The sequence below is a fragment of the Stegastes partitus genome, unplaced genomic scaffold, assembly GCF_000690725.1.
Source record: "Stegastes partitus isolate 25-593 unplaced genomic scaffold, Stegastes_partitus-1.0.2 Scaffold1163, whole genome shotgun sequence".
NCBI lineage: Eukaryota > Metazoa > Chordata > Actinopteri > Pomacentridae > Stegastes > Stegastes partitus.
Window position 1 is genome coordinate 184,465 of NW_007578894.1, and position 13,601 is coordinate 198,065.

The 13,601-nt window shown below is 42.8% G+C and overlaps 1 protein-coding gene and 1 long non-coding RNA gene across 2 annotated transcripts in view; both read left to right on the forward strand.

Moving 5' to 3' along the window:
- LOC103368501 (uncharacterized) overlaps positions 1–11,268 on the forward strand; it is a 13,675-nt gene extending 2,407 nt beyond the window's left edge. Inside the window, exon 3 of the long non-coding RNA XR_520778.1 lies at positions 10,298–11,268. This is a non-coding gene — a long non-coding RNA (uncharacterized LOC103368501). The remainder of the gene's footprint in view (positions 1–10,297) is intronic.
- On the forward strand, positions 7,332–11,268 carry LOC103368500 (transcription factor Sox-9-A-like). Its single transcript, XM_008296903.1, has 3 exons — positions 7,332–8,152; positions 8,418–8,668; positions 8,914–11,268. The coding sequence occupies exons 1-3, from the start codon at positions 7,716–7,718 to the stop codon at positions 9,732–9,734; spliced, it is 1,509 nt and encodes a 502-aa protein (XP_008295125.1). The 5' UTR covers positions 7,332–7,715; the 3' UTR covers positions 9,735–11,268.
- Positions 11,269–13,601: the final 2,333 nt, after the last annotated feature.

Genomic DNA, 13,601 nt, shown 5'->3' on the forward strand with positions numbered 1-13,601 from the left:
ACCAGAAAAACCACCACACACACATGCACACAAGCTCTCCATTGGCTAAACCCAAACAACTGCTCAGCATTAAGGTGTGGATCTGTCATTAGTTAGCTTGGCCTGGCTGGGTGAGACCATTGTTATTGTTAAAGCGAGGGCTGTTTGCACAAGCCATATCTTCGGAGGGAAATGGTACTCCTCTGCGGCTTTTTCGACTCAGCCTGAGTGGATTGGGTTTCCGCTCGCTTTTCCAACCTCTCGTACGGCGCGGTATGAGCAGCTAATGCACATATTTTAATCAGCAACAACTCAGGTTGCTGGGAAATGTGTCCAGAGGCATGAAGCGATCGGGTCTGTTTTCTGCAGGATTTAGTCTGGAGAAGAGTGTCGACTCACTAACTTTGGAGTATCTTGGATGGGTTTCAGCCAAGCTAATGCCACTTGAAAGCAAAAAAAAGGAGGGAAAGTATAGAAGAAAATGCTGAATAAGAAAACTTGGATCTTGGAGTTAAAAAAAAAAAAAAAGAAAGTGAGGTGTGGGTATTAAGACGGAGGCAGCAGGGGTTGGTCAGTGATGGATGGCAGATAGAGCGCTCCTCCTTGGGAGTTGCCTGGGTCTTTCCTAAGTGTTGTTTAAACAGCATGAAGAGCAAAATGACATTCGGTCAACAGACACCCGGTGCCTAGACGATCAGATCAGAGTGGAAAAGACACACAGAGGCTCGAGGCGGCTATTAATCACTCCGGATCTTCTAAGAATGACGCATCGCACCTTACTGACGGCTGCAGGCTCCAGGAGAAGAGATGCTTCCCTCACATTCTCTCCACCGCTTTGGTGTTTGAATACCTTTGATCTTTCCTTGCTCCCTTTACAGGCAGTAGACAACTGAAAGTGTAGCATTTAACTATCAATAAATCATAACAGCTTTAACTGAGGTGCTGTAAGATCTACGAACAAATAAAAGCACCACTTCTCCACACCTCGGTATGCAGCTTTTAGGTATTGCACCTATACAATGTTAACTGGATTGCAAGTGACACATTTAAAACACAAAATCAATGCAGCAGAAGCGTCATTATCGGGAATTTTATCTCCCAGTGTGATTCCAGCTCCAAAATATTGCACCAGTTTACCAAAATGAAAAGCTTTCTTTTCTCCTGAGACTTGCACCAGTTTATTCAAACCTTGACTATATATTCTTGTGGACATCACGGCTGCATCATTGTTGCTTGAAGGACTCTGTTCCATATATGCGCAGTAGGTAGGGTACTAGATATTCCATACACGAGCACTGCTGCAGAGCATGCTCCACCACTGCCCTTGTAGCATAGAGATAGCATGGACCGACCACATGGATGCAAATCTTGTGCTTCAACCTGCTCCACCTCGACTCTTGTGGACTTGGTCAGATGATGGAATTCACGTCACTCAGACTCTAGTAGACCCTTGCATACTTGCAGCCACACATGGCCGAACACGGGTCCTACTCTCAAGTTTGAGCTCAAGTTTTAAGGGTATAAGTTTTATAATCAAGCTCTTGACGCATTAAAGGTGCAACTAAAAAGATGGCAGCACTCGTTCTGGTAAAAACCAAAGGTCGTAGCAAAAGTCAAAAGTTATAGAAAATGCCTGTCCACTTTCAATCTGTATGTCCAATATGTTCCACACTGTGCTAATAAATTGCTAAATATGCTTCAGTTGAGTAAGTGTCAGAGCCATTATACCAAAGAGCATGTGCCAATGTTCAGCAATCATTGCAATTCATTTAATCTATACTTGCCGTCTATCATTAAGAAGCTACAGACTTTTCAGAGCCACTTGAAGGAGATGATTTCTATATTTTCTTTAAGAGCATCTGTCGACAGCAGAGGGTGAAATGAGCGACAGGTTCACAGATATTAATGTAACAACTATTTATCTTCTCCAGTGCAGCCAATGCCACAGAGCAAGCCCTGCAGAAAAACTTATATTTTTTTTATTTTACGACAGACACTTTGACATTTAAGACAAGGGCGCAGCTAGAAACATTAATAACGGTTGCATTCCATTTTGATGGGGCAGCGCCAGAACCTGGCCCACAGGAATGCTATAAAGGAACATGGAAATGTATGTGGAGACGTTCTTGATGTTATTTTTTTACATCTGCAGTGATGAGTCATGATGCTACGAGAACGGCCGAGAGGCACTGCAAACGGTTTGTTCCATTATTCCACACAACAAAGTCAAGAAAATTTCAAATATCACATGTTGCACCTTTAAATTACACCTGACACCTGGACACACTTTTGTCACGACCACAGATGTGACGCTCACAGATGTAAAGCCGGCTTGTAGGGACTCCCCAAGAAAAGCAGACAAGACTTTGGCAGTTGACTCCCACTGTTTGCTCAGATTTTTTACGCTGTAGCTCCAAGTCAAGATGAGAAGTTTCCCAAGACCTCGCCCTGCCTGCTATCCCGACTTCTGCTCCCACCGGCCTCAGGTCATCCCCTGCTGCTTAAAAGCCCACGGCATTGATCTGTCCTTTTATCCCGCAGCAGCAGCTCTGAAACCACAGATGAACGTCTCGCAAACTGTGTTCCACTGATTGGAAAGTTTTTGATTAAAGCTGGTAAAAAGCAGTCAATTTCAGGGAGACCTTTTAACTGTTATTTAGTGCGCCTAACCCCCTCGACGGGGGCGTAACAGCATATATTTGCAAAAGTTACAGACCTCGAATTAAATATTCTGGTTTCCAGAGAATGCAAATAAATTCGGCACTAACAGTTGTCATAAGTCTGACTTGCCTGTGCGACATGTGGAGGAGGAGGAGGAGGAGTGTATTCAGGAGTGTTAAACCATATGTCTGTGTTAGATTTGGCTTTCTTTTGTATTTTTGACGAGGTGTCACGTGGGAGTGGAGGTCACATGTGCTGTCACAATGGTGTGTATACATGTGTTTTGGATACATGCACGTCTACTAGGTGACAGCTGGGCAGCCGATATGTAAGGAAGCCTTTTGTTTTACACTGATACGTAGTTGTCCTTCTTGCCAATTGTCTTGTCTTATTATTTCCAACATTCTTTTATTCTTATGGACTGCGCTGCACCTGCTTTTCATAAATCCACCACTAAGTATGTGCATAAAGTCATTCCTGAGTTCTTTGTAACTATGAACAAGGTACTAAAACCGGTTGCACCCATGGATTTATTGAAAGAACTGGATACTGGACTCAAAGACACTGCTCCCCTGGCGCATAAGACAAGGAATGTTTCGAGCTTCCAGGTTTGGTTCCCCGTTGTGCAGCCACTGCACATGTGCATATCTGTTTCCCCTCGCCGGCCCCACCCAAAAGTCTCTAATCTACGGAGTTAGAAATGAAGATATGGAGTGTTAGCGATGGTGGTTCAGGTGGAAGAGATATGACGCCACAAATTAACCCTCTGTAGCTCATGTGGGTTTTGGGCATTGTCCAATCCTGTCACATTTTTATCCACTGAGGACTCATTTTTCACTGCAATATAAAGTCCTGCACCTCTGTGGAAACAGTACAACCGTGGCTGGAAGTAGAGAGGACTCAGAAATGTCTTTTGTGCAGGAATACGCATTTAGAATTCCATAAATCATAAAAACAAAAACACCAAAAAATGAACAAATTCCCTTGATTACTTATGTTGTCCACAAGTGTTCACAATACTAGAAACTAAATACTAGTAAAAAAAACACTGAGGTATGCTATGGATTATTTAAATAGTGACATTTTTACAACCTCTACAAACTAAGCATTTCTACACGACTCTGCAAAGATGTTTCTTTCAACAACTTCCTAACAACTTGCTCCTCTGCATACTGTTTTTTATCCATGCTGTCAGTTTATTGTATTGATAAACTATGATCTCCCCCCTCTAGTCTCTGTTTTCATCCTCTCTCTGCTCTGACTCGACACCGCCTACAATTCACCCTGAATTTTACGTAACAGTTGCTTGCAGCTGAGTCACTCGTGGACACTTGGCAGCGCTGAGAAGAATGTCTTTGTTTCTACAGCAGCTGGTGTAAATGGTTTATTTTTGACTTTTTTTTTTAAATGAGATGTGCAGAATGAAGTGATTTAGATGCATTGTCACTATTTTAAGCTTTGATGAGATTTTTAATAATTGAACAGCATGTTACAGATGATTAGTTCAAGAGCAGTTGGAAAATTGAAATTCTGAATGTTCTTCCTGTTTTTACAGTTTCTGGCTGCTTAAATGGTGCAATCTTGTAGATTTAATGCACATCTGTGTACATATAGAACTTTCAAAACTGCCTGTGGGTTTTGAAGTTCAGAGAGTTTTGAAATCATCTGTTCTCAGTTTACTAAAATAATTAATTCATAACTAATAAGGGATAAAAGCAGAATGTTACATATGTTTAGTTTGCATACTTAACCAATTTTAAGGAATTTATATACATGGATTTAGTTGTTTTTTGCTTGTTTTTTTTTTAGTATTACTCACAGATTGATAATGAATAGAAAGAAAAACTGCAATTGCATAAAGTCTGTACATTGTAAAGCCTCCTTGTAAATAAAACTCACTGTTCTACATTCTTGAAGAGTTTTACAAATGTAAAACTGCCCCAGATTGGCCTGCAGATGTGTCCTTTAAAATGTAAGTCTATGGGGACAATGCATTTTGGGCCACAGGGGAGTTTTTTGTTGCGGTACCATCATTAGCCTCTGGCACTGATTAGCAGCAAAGCAGAGTGGTGGTGTCACTATATGAAGCTCTCTAAATCCATCCCTGGTTGCATTTGTCAAAAGTTAGACATGACTAAGAGCCTTTGCAGCCTATAGTTTTTATTCTTGTAACACCTCTGCAGCCATCATTATGTGTAAATACCCAACTACAATTAAGCCCAATGCAAGGCCCAGTGTGTGTGATGCAACCTCCCTCTATTTAATCCCGACAGTGAAGCTACAACTAGGCTAAGTTTAAACTTCTGAGCAGCTGGCTCCGGCTTCTCCTCCTCCTCTGTCTTCCTTTCCCTCCTTCCATTTACACTTTCCACCTCACCATCTTTCTCCCTCCTGCTTTTAGCCTCTGCTCTCTGCTAAAACCTCCATTGGGCATATTTACTCTGTCAATAGCAACACCACGTTTTCCACCACTCTGCTCTGTGAGTCAATGCGTTCACGCCTCCGTTGCTCTACAAGCAAACACGGTCGCATTCGGTGGCCCTGTGCAACGGCACGCAGCGCGCACGCGACCTCGCCGTCGTCCCACGAGCCATTAACGCAGAGCCAAACTGCTCCCTTCTATTTGTGTTCAAACTGAGTATCTTAAATAAGCATGTCTCGTGTAAATAAACTCGCAGAGGAACGAAGGAGTTGGCCATGTTAGGCTGTAGTGTTTTGGAACCGCAGGCCTAATTGGTGAGGGAGAGAAAGAATTACTGAGTGATTCAGAGTTTTAGCAGCCGGACTGAAGGCAAACATTAAAAGAGCATCCAGAGACAGTCTCTCGTTTAAACACAGACGCAGGAAGACAGAGAGAGCAACAAGATTAGTATCTGTTTGAAAAAAAAAAGGGGGCTGTGGGTGTCTGTGGTGTGTGTGCAGCTCAGCAACAACAGAGCAGGCTGTGAAATTAGCTCTACCTGACATCTGTGAGCTATTAAAAGCGACTTCAGGTAGCACATGTTGTCCACATTAGCCCGAACTGAGATTTACATTTCCACATCTCCACAAAGCATAATAAACAATCAAAGGGGGGCGTGTGCAGGCAGGGTACCATCAGTGACCACTGCGGAGCACTTTGTGTGCTGCTCTGATTGGAGAGTGGCACTGTGTTTGGCTGCAGGGAGAGGACAAAGGGGGTGTGTGTTTGTGTGTGTGAGGATTTCGTAAAAGTGAAAATCGCTCACGGATAATGCACAATAATAAAGCGCTGAGCAGTGGAAAGTAACTAAGTGTATGTAACAAAGTACTGTACTTAAAGTCTACATAGGTAGTTAGGATTTAAAATTCAAAATAAGTTACAGATTTACCAGGAAAACATACATAAGGTAGTTAAAATGAGCTCTCCCTTGACTAACATTAAACGCTGCTGCACATTTATGCATCTGTAGTCATAAATTATGTCTGAAACAGGCCATTCTTTTAATACTTGTGGCACTTTGCCAATAAAACTGGAACTTATAACTTATGTAAGACACTGAATGTTGGGCTTTTACGTGCAAAAGGCTGTTTTTTGCCTTACTGTGTTGCTACCTTTTCTTAAGTAAACGATCTGAATATGTTTGCCACCATTTGTCCCACTGGGTCACGAGTAAAAAAAAAAAAACAAGCTGAAACTGCAAAGTGTTCCTTCCCAAAAATGATGTGTAGAAATAAAAAAAAAAAAATCCACTTCCCCTGTTAAACAAAACCTGCCATTGGAAGTCATATTGGAAGTCTCAAATATGCGTTTAATTCCAAAATGAATATAAAGTTATAATGCTGTGAAACACAACTCTTTAAATGTTCCCAATTTTATTAGGACCATTCGTGGAAAAGAAAAAGAAAAAAAAAAAGCTAAGGACAGAAGGCAGAAGTTGAACAGTCAGCAAACTGAACAGAATCCGCAATTCACTGGATTATTGCTCTGTTGTTGGAAATGATATGAGCGATACAAATCAGAAGCTGATGTTTGACAGCAACTGTTGCTCTGCAGCAGTCTGCTCTCCCTCCTCCTCCCAACCCTTCCCTTCCTCCCTCCCACTGCCAAGAGGAGCAGACGAAACTTTGGTGGGTTTCTAGACTGCTGTCTCCCCCTATTGTCCAGACAGTGGAACTGTATGTGTGGATCCGAGTTGGTGGAAGACAGTTAAAAACATAAGAAAATGTTTTTAAAAGTAGGAATATGAAGTGTCTATAGCTGTGTAGGATGTCATTTGTCACATAGTGTGTAGCTTTGATGGTTTTCTTCCTTGTGGTTTGATCTTTTACTTCCCACATCCTTTTTGCAATGAATTTGTTGCTTTCACTGTTTTCCTTCATTATAAAATCTGCCACTTTGAGTCACTTACAGTGTACACATAAATATTCCATATGTCTGATTGAATGTTTAAAATCACTTTTTCCACATACAGCCTTGAGAATATCTCTAGGAAAATCTAGCAGAATTAAACACAGAATATAGAAGCTGCTGCTGCTGCTTGTGTGTGTGTGTGTGTGTGTGTGTGTGTGTGTGTGCATGTGTGTGTTTTCTGTGCTGGTTAGGAGAGGGAAAATGGGATCAAATTCCTTTACTTTGGCGTCACATGCTGCCAGCCAATCAGATTTGGGCTTTCCTCAGCATGGTCAGGATGCTATAAAGCCTGCATGCAAAACGTTTGCAGTTCAAAGCACTCAAGCGTTCTGGGGATTGTACTCGGGGACCAGAAAGGAGCTCTTTATCGTTTCATTCTGCAGAGCTGAAAACAAACTTTTACCAGCTGGCTTTTTTTTCCTCCCCCTTCTCTCCTTGCAAGTGCGGATCCGTTTGCAGAAAACACACTGACCCAGGGAGTCTTGCAAGAAGCTCGTGCGTAAAGACACTCGCTGTCCAAATCGGTTTTACGCGCGGCAACGGAGCGAGAGAGAATCAGCTTTTTGCGCACTTTTCTGAGTTGACTGACTTTGCTTAGACGCATCCTGGCAAGGTAAAGTCAATTTAGAGGTTTTTCCTCTCGCGAGAAAGCAGAATTAACTCTCCAATTTCACGCGTAATTTGGCACCAACAAGTTTTTCGTATGAATCTCCTCGACCCCTACCTGAAGATGACGGAGGAACAAGACAAGTGTCTCTCTGATGCCCCGAGCCCGAGCATGTCCGAGGACTCCGCGGGCTCCCCGTGTCCCTCCGGCTCGGGCTCCGACACCGAGAACACCCGGCCGTCTGAGAACGGGCTGCTCAGAGCGGACGGAACCCTGGCCGACTTCAAAAAGGACGAGGACGATAAGTTTCCCGCTTGCATCCGCGAGGCTGTGTCCCAGGTGCTCAAGGGTTACGACTGGACCCTCGTGCCGATGCCGGTGCGCGTAAACGGATCTACTAAGAACAAGCCTCACGTTAAGAGACCGATGAATGCCTTCATGGTGTGGGCTCAGGCTGCTCGGAGGAAGCTGGCGGATCAGTACCCGCACCTTCATAACGCGGAGCTCAGCAAAACTCTGGGCAAACTCTGGAGGTAAGTGTTGATGCTCTGCTAGTCAGCTTTTACGCACCGACTTATGATGCGTATTTTGGATTTACAATGTGTCCATTTCTCATTTTTTACCACTTTTCTGTTATCACACGTGCACCTAGTCTTTCTGTGTTCATTTTAAAGCTGCAGAATGTTAGTTATGTACATTGATTATTCATTTTATTGTTTAGTAAAAGCTCATTTGCTATTGATTACAGCCGTAAATATAAAGCGTTTCAAGTACAATAATGGTACTTTTTACGCACAGACTTCTCAACGAAGGGGAGAAGCGGCCGTTTGTGGAGGAGGCTGAGCGGCTCCGGGTGCAGCACAAGAAGGATCACCCGGACTACAAATACCAGCCCCGGCGGAGGAAGTCGGTGAAGAACGGACAGAGCGAGCAGGAGGACGGCAGCGAGCAGACGCACATTTCCCCCAATGCCATCTTCAAAGCTCTCCAGCAGGCGGACTCTCCGGCTTCCAGCATGGGAGAGGTGCACTCTCCTGGTGAGCACTCAGGTGAGAAGAGAGAAAAATCTCATTTTCACTATTTTTAACTCCCCTCGGTAGTTCAGTGTTTCAAATAGTGTTTGGTTGAATGCCTCAAGTTCTCCTCTTTTCTCTGACGATCTTTAAAAATTGATTAAAGGATTCATATTTCATTCTTTTACCCAGAACTTTAACTTGTTGACTTGCTTGATAAGTACAACAATTAATTAAGAATTAATAGTTAAAGTAACATATCATCTGTTTGATTTTTTTAGGCTCCCAGGGTCCCCCTACTCCCCCCACCACCCCAAAGACTGATGTCAGCTCAGGCAAGATGGACCTAAAGCGTGAAGTGGGCCTCCGCTCTCTGCCCGATGGCCCCAGTGGACGCCAGCTCAACATTGACTTCCGTGACGTGGACATCGGCGAGCTGAGCAGCGATGTCATCTCCCACATTGAGACCTTTGACGTCAACGAGTTTGATCAGTACCTCCCACCCAACGGTCACCCGGGCTCCGCCAGCGGCCCTGGCAACGCCACGCCAGTCAGCTACACTGGCAGCTACAGCATCAGCAGCGGAGCCCCAGTCAGCCCTCAGGCAGGAGGTGCGGCAGCCTGGATGGCTAAAAGCCAGAACCAGCAGGGACAGCAGCAGCAGCAGCAGCAGCACACCCTGACCACCCTGGGGAGCAGCGGCGGCTCAGAAGCGGCTCAGGCCCAGCACAGGACCCAGATCAAGACGGAGCAGCTGAGCCCAAGCCACTACAGCGAGCAGCAGGGCTCCCCCCAGCACGTCGCCTACAGCCCCTTCAACCTGCAGCACTACAGCCCCTCCTCCTCCTACCCGGCCATCTCCAGGGCGCAGCAGTACGACTACTCCGACCACCAGGGGGGAGGCACCACCGCCTCCTACTACAGCCACGCGGGGGCGGGGCAGGGCTCGGGGCTGTACTCGACTTTCAGCTACATGAGCAGCCCCAGCCAGAGGCCCATGTACACTCCCATAGCCGACAACACGGGGGTCCCCTCCATCCCGCAGAGCAGCCCCCAGCACTGGGAGCAGGCTCCGGTTTACACCCAGCTCACCAGACCCTGAGCCGCCCGGCAGAACTGAGACATGTACAGCCACACACATCCAACACACCCCGAAACACTTTACTCCAGGGAGAGTTCTTCCCCTGAATCAGACACTTGAATTCAAAGAAGAGGAGAGCTGGACTTGTGATTGGCTCACGTAGTGCCTTGCTATTGTATCATGATAGAAACTATATATATATTTTTAGAGAGATGAAAAGACTTAAGAAAATCCTCTGTGAGGACTTATTGATTGTTGATATTCCAGTAGGTACTGTGTATGTTTCCTTTTTTTTCTTCATATGCTGGCAGTTTGTAACCCATGGGGGCATGGGGGTGGGAGGGAGGGTTAGGATAATTATTTGTATCTGTAGATATAAAACAAAAAAAGTTTTATATTGTTTTGTTTTCAAACCAGTTCAGCAACTAACCATTTGCGGTAGTGCAGATTCTGGTCCGATTTTAAGAGTTTCTGTTTTGTTTTTTTTATTACTTTGTCGCTTTTCATGTGCCATTCAGCAAGTATGGTTTGTATCGAAGCTGTCCAAGTCAAGTGTCGTCGGGAAAGCTATTAGGCAATACGAGAGCAAAGAGAGAGACTTGGTTTCACAATGCTGTGCTGTGTTGAGAGGCGACGGGGGGAGAGGGAGAGAGAGAGAGACTGCAGCCCCCTTCCACCATCCGTGCCTTGGATTTTACATTTTTCCCCAAAACTTTTTTGTATGTGTGCGTGTGTTTGTGTGTGCGTGCAACGGCCACAGCTGAGATTACACTTACCGTCCGACAGCGTGTGTTTGACAGCTACAGGATGTCACCTCTGACCCCATGGGTGTCCCCCTGCAGTCTCCCCCGCCCTTCCAATGCTGGTGTCCAACACACTCCCCCCACTCAAGCTTCCCTCCCCACCCGTCCCAGGTCAAATCCAGTTTTTAACATTTTTTTATTTATTTATTAGCATTAACTTTATTTCAAAGTAATTATTTTGCATACTATTCTTATAACTAATGAATTGTCCTCTTTGCAATGTAGACAGCATATAAATTCCCCCCCTCTCCCTTTTGTTTGTTTTTGATTTTCAACCCAGGAGGTACTTAGACAAAATGGTACATGCTGTAATCACCCCCTTTTTTTTGTTTTTTTTTTGGTTTATTTATCTTATCTAAATGTCTATTTTAAGTATGTATTTGCCTTTTTTTCTGAGGGTCAGGGGGATTATCTAACAAAAATGCGTATGGATTATTTGTTATTTGTGAATTTTCTTTGAGTTCGACTTTAATCTATGGCTGAAAGAACTGGAAAATGGTATCTCAGTTACACAGTTTTTCTGTTAGGCTTTTTTTTTTTTGTTGTTGTTGTTGTGCGATCACCAGAGGGACCTTCCATCCTCTCTGCTCTGCAAGCTCCATTTCCTTTTCTCTCAGTATCAAAGAACTGATGTTTCCAATACTCTTTTTTTTTTTTTCTCCTGCGATCTCGCCATGTATTTGTACTGTCTTTAAAGAATCTTTTGTATATGTATTTGCAATAAAAAAAGAAAATGCTATTAAAAAAAAAAATGTTTTGTCATTTATCCCTCAGGATAAAAATCAGGAAACAGTTTTTTTAACAATGCCGAACAGCACATGACACTTAAAACAGATGATACTTGTTGTTTTCCACATGCCAGAGTCAGCGAAGGGGTTAAACGAACGGTGCCAAGAAGCAGCACTTGTGTTTGTTTTCCCAGAAGCCTTATTTTTTTCCCCCCTCTGCTTTTATTTTCTTCCTCCCTCTCCTCCCCGTCAGCTGGTAGCAGCGGGGGGTTGTGAGGCTCTGGGGGACCTGGAGGGGGGCACTCAATATAGCAAGTGTGGTAAAAGTGCTGAAAATATTCAGAATTGATTTCAAAGGGTAAAAAAGAAAGAGTGGGCTGGACAGTTCCCGCATAGATAAAAATCCTGGCAGGGGGGGGGTGCGAGGATTCATATAAATAAGTCCTCGCTGCAAAACAGACCCGTAACACTGATTTTCTATTCCAGGCTTGTGCATGTGGCAGGTATCCTGTGAAAAACCTCAACTCAGGTTACTTAGCATCCGATGGCCTGGTAAAAACCCACGGCAGTAAGTCAGAATGCTCGAGCTGAAAGCTTGACTGGTTCCTGAAAACCGACACCTTGTTTGTATACAAGGTATGATTGGATATGGACGTAATTGCGTAAACACGTTCTAATGCAAACCAGCACAACTGGCAATCAATAAATATCAGCTTTGTATAGATTCTATTGTAACGGAGGTCTGTTCCCGGTTCTCATGGACTGAACGCAATCAAAGTTGAAGAGAAGACGTTGTAGTTTTTGAACTGCATTGAATTAGTCAATAGAAAATCCAGCAGCAAGAATTTTGATAACTGATTATTTGTTTAGTTATTGAGAAAGAAAAAAAAAGGCGAAAGTTTGCAGGCTTTGAGTTTTGGGGCTGTTAAAGACGTCACCTTGGAAATTTTTTAAGGTTTTGTTATATTTTGAACATTAAGTAATTAATCAAAAAGTAATAAATACACAAAGCAGTCATATGAATTTAAAAATTAAATTGAGTTTGGTACCAATAAACTAAATAAATATCTGTATAATTAGCTCTAAACATTGTCAGTGACAAAGTGAACCCTGAGTAACTGAGAATCTTATCAAACGCCTGTTCTGTCTGTGGGAGTTCCCAAGTTTTCATTATTTCGTGTTTTATGTGTTTGGGTTTGTTTTGTGCAGTATAAATTTATTGTTGAGCTGTCTGTACGATAGTATGCTTATAAGACCCATGCGGGAATGTGCAAACTCACTTATAGGCTAAAGAGTAAATGCTACTGTATGTGGTACAAGCTAATATTCGCCTCACTGTGCTAATATGTGGTAACTTTTCAAAGAATAGTTTGAATTTTAAGGGAATAATCAGTACTTCTTCACTTTTAGTTTGATTAAAATTACATCTGAGCATGAATATGATACAGTAGGCGCTGGGTTAGCGTCACGCTACTTGGAAAGTGTAGTGAGCTAAGCTAGCAGTAAATCTTCATTAAATGAAGTTTCAATACACTGAAGGCATCCTCAGAAAAATGTAGCAAGCTAATGTACACCAAAATATATCAGAAACACATTTATTCAGCTATTTATTTACATTTACTTTTATTTATTTGTTGTCAAAGACAGTGAAAACACGTAGTTAGCTGTTGACAAGATGATAGCTTCATTACCATTACAAAATTCAGATAAAATAGTTCCACTGCTACTTGTAGCATCACTCATGCCCAGCAGTGGTTAGCTTAGCTTAATACGAAGACTTGAAACATCAAATAACACCAAAAAATAAATAAAAATCACAGCACATCTGAAACTCATCAATTAATGCAATACAGCACATTTGTTTGTTTTTTTAAAGTGGAAAAACAATAATTCACACTTTTATGGACAGCTATATGCTAAAATACTTGCTAGGAGGCATTTTGTTTATCATTTAAATCAAGCAAGCAAAATACAAAGAGTCCACATGGAGGTGTTGGCACTACAAGTTTGTGGTCAGTATCAATACCAATGAAATTCTACATTTCTTCATACCAATTTTAATACCAAAATTAAAAAAATACATTTATTAAATGAATGTATTTCAACAAACAGACAACATAAATGCATACAGCGTTACATTATGAGCAGCATTCACCTCATATTATGAGCCACCGCTACATTAGCCAACATAAGTTAGCCTTTGTGAATGTTGTCTGTGGAGCATTGCCACAACGTATTGTATCAGTTGCATCTTTGGAGAAATACTGACTACATTTCAGGACGTGAACAATTTTTACGACACATAGGTAGAAAGTAACTAAAGTTCAATCTGGATTCTTATTGGGATGTCTATTGTG